This window comes from Cucumis sativus, chromosome 5, assembly GCF_000004075.3.
Source record: "Cucumis sativus cultivar 9930 chromosome 5, Cucumber_9930_V3, whole genome shotgun sequence".
Lineage (NCBI taxonomy): Eukaryota > Viridiplantae > Streptophyta > Magnoliopsida > Cucurbitales > Cucurbitaceae > Cucumis > Cucumis sativus.
The window spans coordinates 21,354,372-21,373,679 of NC_026659.2; the positions used below are offsets into that span (position 1 = coordinate 21,354,372).

General features: G+C 31.8%; 1 protein-coding gene across 1 annotated transcript; it reads left to right on the plus strand.

Annotated features, from left to right (window-relative positions):
• Nucleotides 1-551: 551 nt before the first annotated feature.
• On the plus strand, nucleotides 552-12,356 carry LOC105434390 (actin-histidine N-methyltransferase). Its single transcript, XM_011657043.2, has 16 exons — nucleotides 552-1,013; nucleotides 1,131-1,263; nucleotides 1,367-1,479; nucleotides 1,566-1,629; nucleotides 1,719-1,829; nucleotides 1,959-2,018; nucleotides 2,768-2,875; nucleotides 3,369-3,438; nucleotides 3,597-3,637; nucleotides 3,791-3,871; nucleotides 4,555-4,590; nucleotides 5,301-5,384; nucleotides 6,340-6,473; nucleotides 9,441-9,529; nucleotides 9,610-9,758; nucleotides 11,889-12,356. Exons 2-16 carry the CDS (start codon nucleotides 1,150-1,152, stop codon nucleotides 12,027-12,029), a joined length of 1,395 nt encoding a protein of 464 aa, XP_011655345.1. The 5' UTR covers nucleotides 552-1,013; nucleotides 1,131-1,149; the 3' UTR covers nucleotides 12,030-12,356.
• The last annotated feature ends 6,952 nt before the right edge of the window (nucleotides 12,357-19,308 follow it).

Here is a 19,308-nt window from a genome sequence, read left to right on the forward strand (position 1 = left end):
CCTTGATTAAGTAGAGACCTTCATAAAATGCTAGAGTTTACACATTCAGAGGACATACCTAAGAGAAGCTATAACATGAACTATTTACCATCTCAAATCTAGTAATTGTATCTTTATCCTTGCATGCATCATTGATATGTACAATACTAATATTTATAGTAGTTTTAACCTACACTTTTAACATCAATAAGTTAGTATGCCCAAGCAAAGGAAGGAAATGAATGGTATTTTAAAAAATGTGCTCATTTTTCAGTCTTTTTCACTCATTCTTCAATCATCCTTCAAACGTATACTATCATTAATCATTTTCCAAACGTATACTATAATAAACACTACTTATCATAATTTTTTTTTCTAAATGCATATTATTATAATAGTGGAATTATTATAATCCTTCTCCCAAACGTCCGATAATTTATTATATCTCGCCAGTTATACCTTTTTCCCTTTTGCCTTTTTTTTCTTTTTTGTCAAAAAGTGATTAGTAATATCGGTTTTGGTTTTATTTTACGCGCCATTTACATTTACTATAAAAGGGCGGCTTTCCCCTTCAATTTTTTTCTAACTCCTTCTTACTCTTCTTCAGCTGCCGAGTGCCGACTCGGTTTCTCACTGATTTCCTCCACCATTGTTGCACTCTGAAGTAAATCATACAGCAGATCAATATCCAGAACGATTAGATTGCATAAAACCTAACCTTAAACCCACCGTTCCAGAGTAATTCAATTTCTGATGTAAATTCAAGCCCCAACCCTAACTCTTTCCTATCGTCATAATCACTGCTTTGTTACTTCCAGTTCGTTTAAAATGCTTTCATTGCATCGTTATTCTTTCACCACATTGTTGTATTAAGCATTATATGAAAGTGTAAAGGCGTTGGAGAAGGAAATCCTTAAAATATGGAATTGGAAGGCAGTTGTTAGAACTGTAAGTTGCAGAGCTTCTCTTACTCGTCAATCATTTTGGACTCATTGGAGTATTATGGGCATTGCATGTTTTGCATAAAATACAAGGTAATGTAAGTTCACTGTTTTTAACTGCGCTTTAATTTTTGACGAAATGTGTAGAGTTTGAGGCATATATTACTGATGTAAACTTTGGGGATATTCGTCCTAATGTGAACTCAACAGAGAACTTTGAGAGTCTTAAATGTTTTTGGGAATTCGATTAAACAATATATGGCGATGGCAGACATCTCCAGTACTCTGTACTTCTAATGCTTTCTACTTCAATAGCCACTTCTCAACCTCTTCTCTTCGTAAGGTATATTGCCAATTCTTCCAATATGTTGTAGTTGAATAGTATACTCGTGTTAATGACACCACCTCAATCCAAAATTAGGTGCTAATCATTCTGCACTTACCAGGAACTATATTCCTTGGCTGAGAGTAACGATGACACATTTCTACCATGGTTGGAACGAAAAGCAGAGACAAAGATCTCGTCAGTGCTTTCTATTGGGAAATCTTCCATTGGAAGGTACTCACACTTCTTTGACTTCCGTCATTACATTCTTATGAGGTTTAAACAATTTAAACCAATAGCATACGTTTTGCTAACTGTAGGTTTCTGTTTGCTTCTGAGACTATACGGGCTGGAGATTGTATTTTAAAGGTTCCTTTCAATGTGGTATAGTGTAAACAACTTTGTGATGAATTTTATAATACTTAAGAGAATGTATTTAAAATATTGTTGTAAGATATTTTTTTTCTTTGCAGCAAATTTCACCTGATAGTCTTCCTTTACCCATTAGAGATCTTTTAGGCAATGAGATTGGAAATGTTGCCAAGCTCGCTGTTGTAGTTCTTCTTGAACATAAATTAGGCCTGGTAAGGACATGGTTAGGTTGGTTATTTCAAAGATGAGAGCTATATTTGTATTCATCTGTGCTATTAACTTGAACAAGAAACCAATTGAGATTTTCTATTTTGATGAATGATTTATTTTCTTCATGCTAGGGTTCTGAGTGGGCACCTTACATCATTCGACTTCCTCAACCATGGGAGATGCATAACACAGTTAATATTCTGCCTTTTACCGTTATGTTTGAAACAATATCATACTGAAGGAGCTGATATGTGGAAACAATATACGTGTTAGCTCAGCTTGGCAAATATGAGCAACCATATATAGGTTGAGCAATTTTTGTGTGTGTATGTGTGTGGGTTTCTATTAATCCTAAACCAAACAAGAATGACTTATGGAATAAATTCCATGCATAATCCAGCATTCTCAAGATGTGGCAGGACTATAAATTATGTGGATAAAGTTTTTGCAGTTATTCCATGGATGTTGACATGTTGTGGCCTAGAAACTACATGTTATAAAATTATAGTAATTCTCTCTGTTTTGTTTGATCTTCCTTATCTTTCTCTTATTAATATATGTGTGTGTGTGTATGTCTGTCCGTTTATAGCAAGCACACCAAGTCATTAATATTTTATTCTACTGCATGCCATAAAAGGTTGCATAACATCTCATCAATTGTTTTTACCAAAAACAAGGAAAAAAGTTCATCAGCTAGTTTCATCATGGCTTTTTTTGGCAGCAATTTGGTTGTAGGGGTCCTTATTTTTCTTCTTTTTCATTCATATTTGTTTTTATTTCCCCTGAATGATTTTTTGTTTTTTTCAATCTGAATCAATTTCTATTTTATTAATGAGCTGCCGAAATTTCTAAGCTTTCAATATTACGATGTTCGACACTAATTTGAAAAGCTCATAGAGAACAAGTTGGCTCTGCTTCTTGCCCTTTTGAGTTATTGCAGATATTTTGGAAAGAAAGCGAGTTGGAGATGATTCGTAAAAGCTCTTTATATGAGGAATCACTTAATCAAAGATCACAGATCAAAAGGGAATTTCTGGCAATCAGGAAAGTAAGTGCTTTGCTTTAGCTAAATAATTCTTTTTATAGCTTGACATTTAGAGGGTGCCTTGCTGATTCTATATTAGTATCTTCATATTCAAAGTTTCTATCCCCTAGTTCAATGATTAAGTTTTAAATGAACTCTGAACTTGATCAACTTTTAATATGTCTCGATAAAATCAGGTATACTACATCATAAAGTTAAAATATATTTATTTTGTAATATGAACTTTTTTGGTCGATTTTAAGATACAGAGTTGCAAAATGGCATCCTAGCTTTGCATCTAGGTATTATATGTCTTGTGCAATTCTTTTTTGTTAGCACTAATGTCTTTTTTATGTTTGTATATGCTATATATGTTGTAAATATTTACAAATTACATACAAAATAGTATTTTATTAGATCATGTCTATCAATTTTTTTTCAATCTATTTTTGACTTGAGGTTACTTTTGAAGTTTGATTCATTTTCTTAATGTTATGCATACATCATATGATTTCAGGCACTGGAAGCCTTTCCTGAAATTATTGATAGGATCAGTTGCGATGATTTCATGCATGCATATGCCCTTGGTAGGTAAATTCTGTCAAGAAGGTTGGTATGTCAGTTGTGATGTTTTCCTCTTCTGATGTGCATATGTAGTGAAGCCAAACAGTTTGAGTTACTATCAGTTTGCAATTCCTTGAAATTTTTTGTTATACATTTTCATTACTTTACTATTGATTGACAGTTACTTCTAGAGCATGGAGAAGCACAGAGGGTGTCTCTCTGGTATTCTTTTATTAGACGAAATGACATTTCTTTTCTATTGTACAACAAAAGCTTTGATTTGGTTGCATACATTTTTTGTGAGCTCGAGCAGATTTCTTAGTACAAAAGAAGCTTTACTTCAGTTATATTTGTATAATTTAATATTTTTGACAGATTCCATTTGCAGATTTTTTAAATCACGATGGTGCTTCAGAAGCAATGTTACTAAATGATGATGACAAACAGCTCTCTGAGGTCTCTTCCTCTCTCTCTGGTTATAAATCCTATTTTCTGGAAGTTAACATATTGTTACTTGAAATTTACTCCATCTGTGGAAGTTCTTTGCTAAGCTCCCAGTGTGCCTACAGAAGGCTCAAACCAGCACACACACACAATGCAGAATACACAACAGCACACACACAACAGAGTGATATTGGGAGGATTGGTACTATGTGTTCTGTATGAATCACAATACCACAAAAGGACTTCAAGCTAGTTTTTCCAGCAAAGTAAGAGGGCTGTTCTCTCCTAATGAACCAAACAAACGTTCAATTCCACATAAAGAATCGTAGCACAAAACACCTAGATATATATTCCTTCCCTTCTGTTGCCATGTGTTGTTAGGACCACTTGCAAACCTAACAACCATATTGCCTTGGTTCAAATTCCCTTTGTACCCTTCCTTGTGTATACTTTGGTGATTGTTGGCCTAGCATTCTTTTGCTGTCCATCATGATATTTTTCTTACAATCTTAGTTGACCTGGCATTATCTTGACATGGATGTTCTAGCTTCATAGTTACCTCTGTCTTCAAACCAACAATTCCTTTTGTAATTGATGTCATTAGTTTGTTTTATTGCTTATTTGCTATTATACTTTTTTTCTCCCCAACTAAACTTTCTTTTTTGACTTTCAAGTTTCTGAATATATATGTCTAGGTTGTTGCTGATCGTGATTTTGCCCCTGGTGAACATGTAAGTTTTCATTTTGATTTTTAACTTCAACTAAATATACAAGGTTCAGGTGGAGTGATTTATTTATTGGTTCACCTTCAATTTTGCTCTATCAACATAGCAAACGAACTTCCGTTCAATGGCTCTCCATGTTTTTTTGCGTATGATCTTTGAACTGAGTGATACAATTTCTTTTCATTCTTTCTTCTTTTTGGTGTCTCCATTCCTGTGGGGACCTGATTGCTCGGGGAAGTTTTACATTGATTTCTTTTGAATACCTTTCTAATATTAATTCTCAAGTTATGGTTATATGCTTATATTTCGTTCATTTGAAACAAAACTGTAATTTTGTCTGAACCATGGATGTGTACAAACTACTTGTATGATATGAAGTCTTAACATATTTCAATCTTTTCTGAACCTTTGATACGTGAAGAAGCTTATCATTTTTAATTACATGATTTGTGAAATCTACTTGCACGGGAGAAGTTGGAATCAAGATTTCCCATGGATCTACAGATTTCTTCTCTTGAAAGTTTCGGGTTGAGCTGTTTCATGGTTTGGATATTGTTTCTGTATATATGACTCATACATGATATTGTTTTATGTACATGCTTTATTGGTTACTTCTGTGATTATATTGCAAGCAATCGCAAGCCAATATAATTCATTTTAATTGATGTAATACATTTGATTTTTTTACCCTTAAATTTACTAGGGCTATTTTACAGGTACTAATAAGGTATGGAAAATATTCAAATGCTACGTTGATGTTGGATTTTGGGTTTGCGCTTCCATACAACATTCATGATCAGGTAAGTTATGGAAATTTAGATTGAAGGAAATTATTGACGCAATGGAGAACTATGGTTATTGTATAGCTGTTCCTCTAAAAAAAAGTTTAAGCATTATTATAATTCCACTGTGATGATAGTTTCAATCAATTAGGACTCCCTTTTAGGATTTAAAGTGGTCTTCTTAGTTTGATCTCAGGAAGCACGACACCAACATGTGACACGACACAATACCAATCGATTGGAGAGAGGGCTGAACTTGGAAGACTTTTAGAGAGGCCGGGGTTTATTTGTTAAAAAATATTTTATATTTTAAAAATAACTTTTAATAATATAATATAAGAATAATAATAAAATGATGTTAGCGTCCCCCAATGTGTCATCCAGTGATGTCCTCACGTGTTGGCGTTTGTCAGAATAATAAAAAAAAGCAAAAGAAAAAAGATGACACAGTTTTGTGTCTGTCAGGCGTGTCTGACACATGTCAGGTGAGCATGTCCGACATCGACACTATCCAAAATGCAGTGTCCACTCCTCATAGGTTTGATCCATTTTGGCATCTTAAAACCAACAAACGCAAACAATCTTCTTTGGTTTTTCTAATTCTCTCAATCTTGCATGAAGTAGTTATGTAAGTGCATGGCTCTTGGATGGACAAACAGCTGATCCTCCTCTTCAATCATCAACCTTCTCCTATTTGGCCAATCTCCCCCGTGCTTGACTACGGCCACCTCTCCTTGCTCTCAGATCTTTTCACATTTAGGATAATAACTATTTTTTTCTCTTAATCTTTAGGAAAAGAAGTGGATGTGTAGGATGATACTTGTATATTTTGGTAATGCTATTTATCATTTGAATTCGCTTCTTTTACTTTTAAAATTCTGTTTTGAAGATGATGCTCTTTATATTTTTTTTTTATGGATACTCATTTGAATGTTGAATTGTATATGTCTACATGGAAATATGGCATACTCAGGTACAGGTCCCAGTTAAAACTGTTAAAGATGATCCTTTGGCGAGAATAAAGTTGGAACTTTGGGGAAGAAGTTGCACATCAGGTACCGACTATGTGAAAGGTGTTTACTCCACTGGGAATTCTTTCACCATCAGGTTATTATCTTTGTCAAAAAGTAGTTTAATATTTTTAGCTTAAGCCTTCAACTCTCTATTATTCCCTTGGAGAAGCTTTTTGTAACTTCATTTTTTTTTCTCTAAAGGAAACAAGCCTCTTCAGTTTTTGTAACTTCATTTAGATGGAATTCCTCTTTATTTGTAAATTCCAAATTATCCATGGGTCTTTTTCCTGTCGAAGGGGGAAGATTCAATTTAAAATAAAAACTAACTTTAATTGGAAGAAAATGGAAAAAAAAGTGCCTGCATAGAGTAAACGAGTAAAAAGAAAAAAAAGAAAGAGACAAACTAGAAAGAATCTCCAATCAACTAAAACAAGTTCAACAACTATTTACAAAAAGGCTTAGCCACGGCCACTGGAGCGCAAGGATATGTTGAATTTGGACCTAATAAAGGCACACACATCAATTAATGACCTCCGAAGTTCTCTTAAGACTGTATACACCCTCCCAAAAACTCCCACTAAGCAGCAAACACTAACAAGTCACAAAAAATTTCGCTTTTGAAATTTATTATTATTCTCTTATATAAGTTTCAGGTGATTTTGTGTAAAATAAAGATACAACTCCCAAGTTTAAATTTCTAAGAAATTTATGTGCTGCTAGGTATGGATCAATTATCCGAATCAAATTCTAATCACAATTTCTCTTAGTTGGAGTTCCTTCTTGCATAGAGAGCTCCCTCCAAAGAAGCATGGACATGGACACGGTGATACGCAAATTTCTAAAATAATAGGACATAGACACAAAATACTAAATGTTTTTCATTTCCTTAACAAAATAAATAAATATATGTTCTTCACTAAAAAAAAGCATAAAATGTCATTGTCAATTGTCAAGTTAATATTTAACCATGGTAGTTTGTAGGAGTACAAAACAAATTAGGTATATTCAACATGGAAAGTGATTTTCCATACAAAAGAAAAAAATATTAAAGACTAATAAAAAACTATCCTCTCAAATCTCAATGACAACTTCATCCTTATCAACACCATCCTCCTTTTAGTAATTTCAGCCTCCAACTCTGGATCATCTAAAGATAAATTAGCTACTTCAAGCATGCCCACATCTTCATGCGAATCAAAAGCATCTCCTGCAATATCCCATGACTTGGTTTCTCCTTTTGAATATTCTGGTCTTTTTCTAGACAAAAGATGAAGGTTAGTGTGGATAAATACCAAATCTTATGCACGTGGATGCATCATTTTGTTCCTCTTAATGGAGCTCATAAAAGAATATGTGCTTCAATTTCTTTCACAACATGAAGAGGATGATGATTGTCCTAAAGCTTTAAAAACAAACTTTTGAAGCATTGGTGCATAAGTCCCATGAGTTGCCCACCAACTTATAGGATTTGTAGTGTATCTCTCGCATATAGAATAATCAACAAACTCTCCATTTTTTTTTTTTGTAGAAAATTGAGCAAATTCTATGTTTACTTCTTGCACGATCCTCGGGGCTACTAAAATACCTATTCATACACGTCATAGAAAGAAGAATAGTACTCCATGAATAGTATTCCAATGTGCTAAACAGGACATTGGAACAAGAATAGCACTCCACTTCACTGTTTAGCACATCACATCACTTTACTCTCAAATTGCTAAACCAAGTCATGGAGTACTATTCTTCTTTCTATGACGTGTTTGAATTAGGTATTTTAGTAGCCCGAGGATTGTGCAAAAGTGAACATAGAATTTGCTCAATTTTCTACAAAAACTGGAGATTTTGATAAATATGATTCCATGTGCAAGAGATACACTATAGATTCTAGAAGTTGGTGGGCAATTCATGGGGCTTATTTACCAATACTTCAAAAGATTGTTTTTAAAGTTTTAGGACAACCTGATCCTCTTTATGTTGGAAAGAAATTGGAGCACATATTCTTTTATTAACTCCATTAATAGGAACAAAATGACGTCTCAACGTGCAGATGATTTTGTATTTATCTACAGTAACCTTCGTCTTTTGTCTAGAAAAACTCCAGAATATTCAAAAGGAGAAACCAGGTCATGGGATATTCGGGAGATGCTTTTGATTCACTTGAAGTAGCTAATTTATCTTTAGATGATTCAGAGTTGGAGGTTGAAATTATTAAGGAGGATGGTGTTGATAAGGATCAAGATATCATAGATTTGAGAGTATAGTTTTTAATATTTTATTCTTTTGTATGGAAAACCACTTTCCAGTTTAGGTTAAATTGCTAACTTAGGTATAGGTTGAATGTTTGAATATATATAATATGTTTTGTACTCCTACAAACTACAATAGTTAATTATTAACTTGATAATTGACAATGACACAATGACATTTTATGTTTTTTTTTTTTTGTGAAGAACATTTAGTGTTTCTTTTTTGTTGAGGAAATGAAGAACCTTCAGTATTTTGGGACAAATTTACATAGTATAAAAAAATTAATTTTGAAAAAAAGTGTATCCCCAACGTGTCCATATTCTATTATTTTAGAAATTGGCTTATCACCGTGTCTTGTTGTATCTGTATCCATGTCCCATGTCCGTGTTCGTGCTTGCTTCTTAGCATGTAGTATCTGCTTTATGGAGACAAGAGTCCAGTTTTGAGTTTAATGATTTGTTGTTCTGAGTTGCTTCCCATGCGGTAATGGATGCCATGCTGAAAATATTGTATGAATTGAATATTTACTTATATTGGAAATTTATGTTTGTATATAAATGCAGTCAAGTAAAAGTAATGAGCGTCTGAGTGAGAAGAATTTTTTTGCTTGGTCTGTCACCCACCTATATAAACTTTTCGAGGGCAAATATATTCAATAGAATTTGCAGGAGTTCGAGTAATAGAATACTGATTATAACAAAATTTAGATAATCAAACGTGGATAGAGTACGTATTACTTTATCTCAAAAATTATATCATATTACGTTATCTTGACCAAACTATTACAGCTTTTGTAATTTTTATACACCATCAGAGAAGTGAGATCTGCCACAGGGAAAGGGAGAGGTCTTCCCCAATCACTTCGTGCATTTGCTCGTATTTTGTCTTGCACTAATCCTCAGGGTTTGCATCTCTCGATTTATTGGCTGTCATTTCTGCATTGGCGTGACTCAAGTTTGATATCTTGATTCTTGATTGTATAGAGTTAAATGACTTAAGTTCTGAAGCTGTTAATGGTGATGGTCGATTGGCTCGAATTCCACTGAAGAATGTCTATAAAGAAGTTGAAGCACATCGGATTTTGCTTTCTCAATTCAAACAATTAGTTGAAGAGTATAATGCATCTATTGAGGTAATCACACTCCAAAATCAATTTGTTTGACAAAAAGTTGTTTGGGAAAGAAAATTACTGTATGGTTCTAGTTTTCATTTGGTTTGGTTTCTAGTTTTCAAAATGTTATATTTCTACCCTTGTTTCCATTTGTTCCCTAGGCTCAAGATTTACACTATCAACCTTGATTTTTCACCAAAGACTCAGCATTTAATCTTTGGTGTTAATGTCTATACATTAATATAAAATAGTGAGATTGGTTTTCACTAATTTTCCATCACTGTTAAAATTAATTAAGAAATTCACGTCACAATTATTTTAAATTAATTAATTGAAAGTTAACCTCAAAGGCCAAAGTGTGTACCAAGGAAAACTCAAGGAAAAATATATAAACTATTGAAACCTAGAGACCAAATGAAATTAAACTCAAAACTCCGAGAAAAAGATGTAAGATTATTGAACCCATAGACCAAATGGAATTTAAACTCAAAACTGAAGGGGTTGAGTGTAAATTATTGAAACTTAAGAACCAAATGAAAACTAAACTCAAAACTTAGGGACCAAGAAGATACTTTTCGCAAATCTTTTTATAAATAAGTTATGCAGTATGCGATGCATGTATTGTACTAGATTTTGATTTTCTGGTTGTGACTATTGGTGAAATTCTGTAATATTTATAGGTAGATGTTTGAAGAGTTTTGGTTATTGACTTAAGTCAGAGCCATCTTTCTGACATTTTTCCCGTTATTCCATTTCTTTCCTAATGTATTACTGTTTTGAATGCTGACACATTATATGTCCACTTGTTCTGCTTACCTTTAGTAGTTGCATTTGGCCTGAGGTTAGGCTTGGGAGACTGGTGAGTTTGGCTTTAGATTCTCCTAACTAGGGTTTAGGAAACACAATTGCAAACAAATAGATAGAAATATATTGCAATGACTAAATAAATTACAATATTGATAGCCCTTCAAAAGGGGCTATGTCTCTGCCAAAGTTCCACAATAACAAAACCCAAAATCGTTGCTTCCTCTAAAATGTTCAACTTCCTTTATTATAACCAAAACACCACTTACTAATTACTACTATGTTCTTACTACTATTCTACAAATATTCCAAATATATCCCTCACTAGTACTCTCACAACTTCCTAGCTCTAACCTACATTTGGGGGAGAAGTTGCCAAACCTAGGTTTAAAAATTCAGGTTCCTTTCAAACTTCCCAAATCCTCTCAAACCTCCAAACTTAGTGTTAAAAAGCGGTGAAGTAAAATAGACACCGAGTTACGTGAAAACCCGAGTACGGGAAGGAAAATCACGATTGACTTTTATTAATTTCTCATATTAACAAAAGATACAGGAGGGAAGATAAATAGGCAACATGCTTATGATAAAAAAGGAAAGGAAATTAGGGTAAATCCTTCCTTGGGCCAAGTCCTCCTAATTCTAACACTTAACAAACGCAAACTTTCAAGTCAAACCTTTGCCTCAAAGATTGGGAGCTAAATATCTTTTTGAACATATGTGTGTACGTACACACACATATATATTTCAAACTCCATCACTCTAGACTGAACAATATATGTCATATTACTGGGGGATGAAGGCAATGTCAGACATCCAATATTGGAAAAGTTAACCTTTCTTATGTTGCTCAATTCCTTGCATTGCTTTGTGTTGTATAATGAGATTTTGTGATACTGATATGGATAATGGGTTTGTATATTTTTGGTGCATCCAATCCAAAGTCTTCAAAGATTACTTTATACAGGACATTTGCTTAGATTGGAATGCTTTCATTTTTTCAATTTAATTATGTCTTTCGTTATCTTGTTGCTTTGTATTTGTCGCTTTTGGGAACTTGTACTTCATCTATCATTAGAACTTCATTTTGGGATGTGATGAGGGTGTTATGGATGTGTAAACCTAGTTGATATGTTGTGAGGCACTTGTTGATCTAATTGTCCTATGATTCCTATTGCTTATTATGTATCATTATAATATGAGTATTGGTCTCTTTTCATTTCATCGAAGAAAAGTCATCTCAATATGAGAATTGGTCTCATCAATGAAAAGTGATGTCTTTGCATGTGTGTGTGTGTGTATATGGTGTACTACTTGGACAAACTAAGTCTTCTTGTACTGGTCATGCAGGCAATAGAGCCGGTTGATTCTCCTTGTCTGGGCAGAAAGTTGGCACGGCGAAGACTATTGGCCCAACATCTTCTCACCGGTGAGGTTCGCGTCCTCAAGTCTGCTATTGCTTGGCTGGAGAACTATTGTGAGGCCATTTAGATTCACCTCTTATATAAATTGGATAGTGCGGATCATCTCCAATTCCCAACATATCCATGTAACTTTAGGCCTTTGGCAATTCATGCTTCAATAGCACCATGGCCTGGTATGTAATCTTCTTTTTGAGGTTGGTTGTACTAAATTTACTTCTCTTGAGCTTTATTCGTTTTAATGTGCTTTGGTTGCTATTGTTCTCTACTGTAAGGGCTGCTGCATTTGTAATTTAGGAAATAGTTTAGATTGATTTGATATTTTGAGTGTGTATTTATATTGAAGACCATCATTAATGAAAAATGGAAAATGAAAAAATATAAGGAATTGCAAAAATTAAATGACCCAAAGGCTTCCTAGAGGAAGGGTCTTGAATCTAACAAAATATAATCTAAACTACAAAATAGGCTCACTCGCCACCGAAGTCCAAAGAGAAACACTATACTTCATGAATGAGCATTTTCACATTCGAACCCTCTATCCCTCTAGGCTATGTGTCAGGGCAACTGGATGTCGAACACACCAAAGAAGAAAGTTTCAATCTGTGTAAACATAATTACAAATCCAATTTCGAAACAAATAATCCAGATCTTCTTTCATCCTCCGAGAAAGAATACAATAAAAAGGTCCAATAAGGAATGGCAACTTCCTTGAGAGCCTCTCCAAGTTATTGAATGTTTCATGAATAACATGACAAACAAAAAATTTCAGTCATTTGGGATTTTCACTTTCTAAGAGGCAAAAAGATAGACTCTGTGAAAGGTGATCGATCCACTCAATAACGGAAGATAAATTTTCAAGAAAGACCCTTTGAAGGTGTTTGGGGTGGTGAGTTGGTTTGGTTGTTAGTCTTTGGGTTTTAGTGGTCCATAAATTTTTTTTAAAAAAACCATTCAAGGGTGTTTGAGGTGTTGAGTTAGTTTGGTTATTATAGTTTTTAGGTTGTAGTATTTTGTAGATTTTAATAGTCTAAATTTAGAGTGTAGACTAATTTAGTCTGTGTAGAAAATAGTAAACATTGCAACAAATAAGAAAATAAAAATAGATAAAATAGAGTAAACACGGTTACAAAGAGACTTGAAATAATAGTAATATTGTAGTTAATAATAATAATATTGTAGTTAATAGTAGGTTATAATAACTAAAAAGAACAAATATTATGATTGAAACCACAAGCATGAAGTAACCTATAATACTCACTCCACCAACTTGAAGTTACGGGCCAAACACCCCGTTTGAAGGACTGGGGCTCCAAATAAGATTCTCTCTTTCCTATTCAAGCTCGATGTCTGCCTAAGAGAGTGAGAGGAGGGCCATAAGAATTAAGAATAGAACACATTGTCAATGTCATGGTCATTCCTACACTTGTATTGACAATTTCCGAATAGACCTGTAACACGGCCCTGGGGGTCTCATCTTTTTTACTTTGTTTATGAGGTATTAAAATGTGGTTTGGTGGGCTTTGGCGCTGGGGCTGGGATGTTCTTCCTTTCATTTCCACTATTAATTGGTAGAGTCCAAGAATGGAATGAGTGTTGGTTGGTAGATTGTTTAAATGATATTTTTGATAGGGACAACTTTTAAGGGGAAGACTTCATATTTAATCAAGGCTAAAATCTATTATTGCTCATTTCCTAAGGGTCTAGACAACATTGAGGGTTGAACCTAAAAAGAAAAAACCTTACATATTTATATTGGAGGTTGCCATGACATACATTCAACTTTCACTATTACCTTTTGTAGCAAACTATACCACAAGCTTGTGATAGTCTGGTTTGATGGAAGATGAATTTTTTCTTTTTTTTTTTTTTGTTTTTAAACACAGTTGTGATTGAAAGATTCGAATCACAAAACTTGTGTGACTAATACATGCATATTAATTGAGTATGGGTAACACTCATAGAGTTAATAACTAGCAATTGATTTTTTTAAAAAATAATGTTAAAAATAGGGTAGGAAGGAAACTAGGATAGAGTAGCAAAGTCGTGGACTCGATCTGTGACAATTCGTTGAAGTCATCGACTGGGTACACGACAAGACATTAAAGTCGTGGACTCTCCACGACTTCGATGAGTTGTTTGTTCTCACTAGTAGTCAATGCTGACATGTGTTTAGTGCGCACAAAGTTGTGAATCAGATCCACGACTTTAAATAGAAGTCGTGGATGAGGTACACAATTTCCTCACTTAAAGAACCACAGAAGATTTCTGTCTCTTTTCTTTTCATTCCCATCTCTTCGGTCGTTGCATCAATTCTCCTTTTTGTGGTTGTCACCGTCCCGCCGTTTGATCATTATTTGCTTAGGAGTTCCAAGGTATAATTACTTTCTACTTATTAACATATATTTTTGTTTATTCATAAATAATTTGTTTTAATATAATTATTTTGTAAAACATTGTAAAAAATAATATAGTGAAATTGTGTATCAAGTCATGGACTAGGTTAAGTGTGCTTTGGAAATCTAATTGTTTGATTTATGTCTTGATGTATATTTTAGGGCTTAAATTTTAGTATATTGATATGTAAATTTTAAGAATTAAATCATAATGTTATTGTTATGTAAATTGTTTAATTGTTTGATTTCATGATTTTGTATTTTTGTTTCATAAGTTGAACATTGGATTGTTTTACAGAAGTATGGATTGATATGTAAATTTTTAAACTTAAAATTGTGCATGTATTGGAATGAAATCTTAGATTGTTTAAATTTGGGATCTTATTTATTAGGCTTTTAGGCTTTGTTTGATTATAATATTGTTGAAATGAATGGTCTTCCTTTCTAAATAATCCATTAGCCTATATCTATATCACTATCTCTGATATTACCAACTTCAAGAATAACTAGATCCTTAGGTCGTATCGATATATTTAATTAGCTATTAAAGTTCAAAAAATGGTAAGACACCATTTATTTTAACAATACTGTAATACAAAAAGTTTACTTGACTGATGAGTAAAAATCTCAAATTTAAACAATCTAAGTTTCATTCCAACATATGCACATTTTTAAGTTTAAAAATTTACATATCAATACATACAACAATGCAATGTTCAATTTATGAAACAAAAATGTAAAATCACAAAATCGAATTATACAATTTACATATCTACAATACTATGAATTTAAGTCATAAAATCAAACACTTTTTCTCCGCCATATGTATACAAAATCATACGCTTAACCTACCTAGTACGATGTCCTCGACTTTCTTTTCCACAAAAATCACTCTAATTTTTACAATAGTTTGTCAGTCTCTCCTACATTTGTCCTGGGATTTTTTTAGATAATAAACTTAATTAGGATCGTTAAAGGTGTATTTGGAGGTGATTGGGACAATTATCGAAAGAAAGATATTTAAAATGGAATAAGTGTTTGTAGGTGAAGCTCAAATCACTTTCAAGCAAAGGCCCTCGGCCCTCCTTCCTCCCCAAAGATAAGGAAAGGAAAGGAGAGAAAAGAAAAAGTTATATAGGAAAAAGGAGAATGGTCAAATTATCGGATCCATTCAAAGTCGAAACAAACTGTTTTCTTTTAGTTTCAATTCCCTATAGAATTAATTATACACTAACGTTGTAGGACTGTCAACACACCAACACAAAGCCAAAGTCCAATAAATTTAATAAATAAACATTTTTACTTTTTAAAATCACCAATCCAATCCTATTTTAATATTCATTTATAATGAATGAATCAATTGTTGATTTGACTCAAATGATTTTCAAAAAGTTAGAATTTTAGTGTTGAAAATCCGTTTATAACACAATAAATTTGAATGTTGTTGTAACAATAGGTCAACGATTTGAAGGAAAAATTATTTGAATTTACCTATGTGTTCTATGATTTAGTTTCGTTCCTATTTTTCAATAAAATCTCGTAATTACTCCTAACGAAAGTACTAAATTAAATTTTTTTTTAGCTATATTTAATTTCCTGTATGGTTCATTTTTTCAAATAATAAATCATGGATATCTTACATTACACTTATTGGCCTAATTTGTCTCATGAGGCTCGACCTCAGCATGATCGAACACGAGTTGATGTTGGTCAAGTCGTGTCCAAACCTTACCATGTTCCAAACTCTCCAATTTTCCATTAGTTTGAGTAGAAATGAAACTTTGTGTTGGATGTAAATTCTTGTATCTTAGTCATAGCTATTGTTTATTATTATTCTAAAGTCAATAGTATTTGTTTGATTGATATCTTTGATTATTTGTTATTATCCATTTATTGGCTAACACACTATTCAATTATATTCAAAGCTAGTAATTAATTTATAAAATATAAACGATAATTTCATATCATTATTGCGTGTTCCCATGACGTTGATTGTTTGTCTTCATTTTATATAAACCATTCAATTGATAGAGATTAATCAACATGGATAACTCTTATTAAGAATCTATATCACTTCAATCTGTCTTTATTTCCAAACAAATCAAGGTTCAACATTAAGAAAGAAAAACTAACCATTCTTATGAAATTGACAATTAAAGAAAATATATATATATATAAAAACATAAAGCAATCAAAGATTAACATAGAGATTTACCAGTGTGTTAGCTTTGCAGAGGGAGAGCTGTTTTGTTTTATTATTATCAGGTGTTAGTCTATGTAACACATTTTTCTAAACTGTATGAACAAAACTATAGATGATGAAAGTATACCAAATACTAATCATAAGGGGAGATAAAATTATACTCAATCAATTAAATGATGATGCTTTCATTGTATAATTAAGACTAAATAAGTTTGTTTTTAGAGAATAATAGTAATAATAAAGAATCTAGCAACCTTGTAATCTAAATCATTTATAATATATTCCTTTTGTAGGGTTGATTTCTTCTTCTTCTTCTTTTTAATAAATAAGTTAACTGTTTTTTTTTTTTTATATTAATATAAGATTCTTATTAATTTATAATATTTACTTGATGAAAGATAACTTCAATCAAATGATCAATAACACAATCATATATTAAAAATAAATAAATTAGACGTTGATACTAAGTATTGAAAAAATCATTAAATTTGTATCTTTGATTATTATAATCATTAAAACGATTAAACTATGCTCAAAACATAACAAACTACTTCCATACTTTAATCCAATGAGATAAACCCTTTAAAAAATCCAATTAAATATACAAATAGTTTCAATCTATTTTAAAAAATGTTCCAAAAATAAAGTATTTCCTACTCATTTATTTATATACATGTATATATATATAATGCAGAAAAGGTAAGGAAGAAGAAAAGAAAGGAAATGTGAGAAAATGACATGTCTCTATCCACTTGTCTTTATTTTTTTTTTGAAAACGAGAAAAGGAAAAAAGAAAAAAGAAAATCACTTTTCCCCTCCCCTTCAAAAATATTTAATGCTTTTATTTGAGAAGAAAAAAAAACAAATAAATTTTAAGATACAAAAGTTGGATTGATGTATCTTTCTACTGCTTTAATTTTCCAGGTATATGCTTACAAGGTAATGAATAATCTTTTTGTTAATGTAAGTGTTAACACTATGATCTATGATTTAAAACACAACAACTCATACTGTGTACGTTGAGGATTAAGAGATTTATGATTATAATAATGTAGTTAATTGTATGATATAATAGAAGTTTAGTTTTGTTTCGGGAGGCTATTATTATTATTATTATTTAAAAAGAAAGAGGCTAAAAAAAAGTGATTTCCCAAAATTAAAAAAAGGTTGAAAAGAAAAGAAAATACAACCCATATTAGCAACTTGGTTGAACCCACAAAGCCCAAAAAAGCAAAGCCATAATAACACTCTAAAAAGTGAACATCATCACTCAACAATAAAACACCAAATCACAGATGAAATGCTCTGTCATTTCATTTATATATAATATATACATACAACTTCAATTCTATTTTCTTTGTTAATCTCACCCTTGCTTTCACTCAACGCTGCCACATGTCATCACTTTACAAGTTCTTTGGATTTCATATCGACAATTTGACGGTGATACACCCAACATTTAGTTCTTCAATTCCCCCTTCCCATCCTTTTTAATTCATAAATAAGTATCCCTTTGCATTACTTTCATCAATTTTTTGGAATTTTTTTTTTTTAATTTTACTATATATTCAAATTTTATTACGTATTTTTGTCTATCATGATATACAAATATTAACATGTCCATGAATATTTAATATATATATATATATTAGGTTATGAATAAGTTGTGAATAAGTTGGATAGTTGTTAGTATGAGGCTTTCTGAAAATAATTATTGGTATAATTAAATTTGATATTGACTCTTTGGAATCACTTTCTTAAAATGTGTTGAAAAGTGCTTTTTAAGGGAAAAATGTTTTTGCATTAATTCAAAGCGTTCCTAATTAAGAACTTTAATACTATATTATCTTAAATAGTGTTGTTGCACTTATAATGTTTGTGAATTTACGTTATTTTTTTTATTTGGCAAATAATAAAAAAGTATAATATTTCGTTTTGTTTCCGTAAATAGTTGGTCAATTTTTTTTTCATTTATTTAGTATTTTAATCACGAAGCGGTGAGAAGATCCAATTAAATCTACTAGCCAAACAAATTAGAAAGTAAAATATAATTCATAATCGAGAATGATCTTTCGACCAAATTTTCAAACATTTAGAACTATGAAAATGAGAAGCTAAGACACGAATAAGAAAACTACGATAGTTGACAAAAGGAAAGTCACAAATCAATTGACCTTTATTATACATTAGTAATAAATTAGTCGCGTTGAAAACACATCTTCCGTAAGTATAACTCAAATAATTATTTTCTTAGTTCGACCATTTTATTAGGTGATTAGATTATTTGATTATTTTTATCTACTTAAACATGTTTATATTAGCAACACAACTCAATTAATTAAGTTAATTACATGACTTATATAGTACGTGTGAGTTATTTTAAAACAATTAAACTTACTTTTCTCATTTGTAAAATCAATAAGAAAATACTTCTAATAGTTCAAGATCGATTTGATTGGTATGGAATTTGCGTTTAAGATATGAAACTAAACATTAGTTTGATTTTGAGTGATTAACATTTAGAGAAATTTAACAACCTTGCACTCGAGTTGTAACTAAATCCCAACATGTAAAATATGAACCATCGATTAAGAAGGTTAAAAGTTTAAATCTTCCGCTACAAAATTGTCTAACTAATTATTATTATTGTTATTATTTTTACTAAAATATCATTTTTGGTATACGTACTTTTAAGTTCGTTAAATTCGGGATCATTATACTTTCAAAAATCAAATTTTAGTTATTATATT

Coding starts and splice junctions, on each gene's coding strand:
- LOC105434390 (XM_011657043.2), top strand. CDS start 1,150: ATGTTTTTGGGAATTCGATTAAACAATATATGGCGATGGCAGACATCT. Junction 2,019..2,767: donor CATGGGAGATGCATAACACA/GTTAATATTCTG, acceptor GAGTTATTGCAG/ATATTTTGGAAAGAAAGCGA. Junction 2,876..3,368: donor AATTTCTGGCAATCAGGAAA/GTAAGTGCTTTG, acceptor ATATGATTTCAG/GCACTGGAAGCCTTTCCTGA.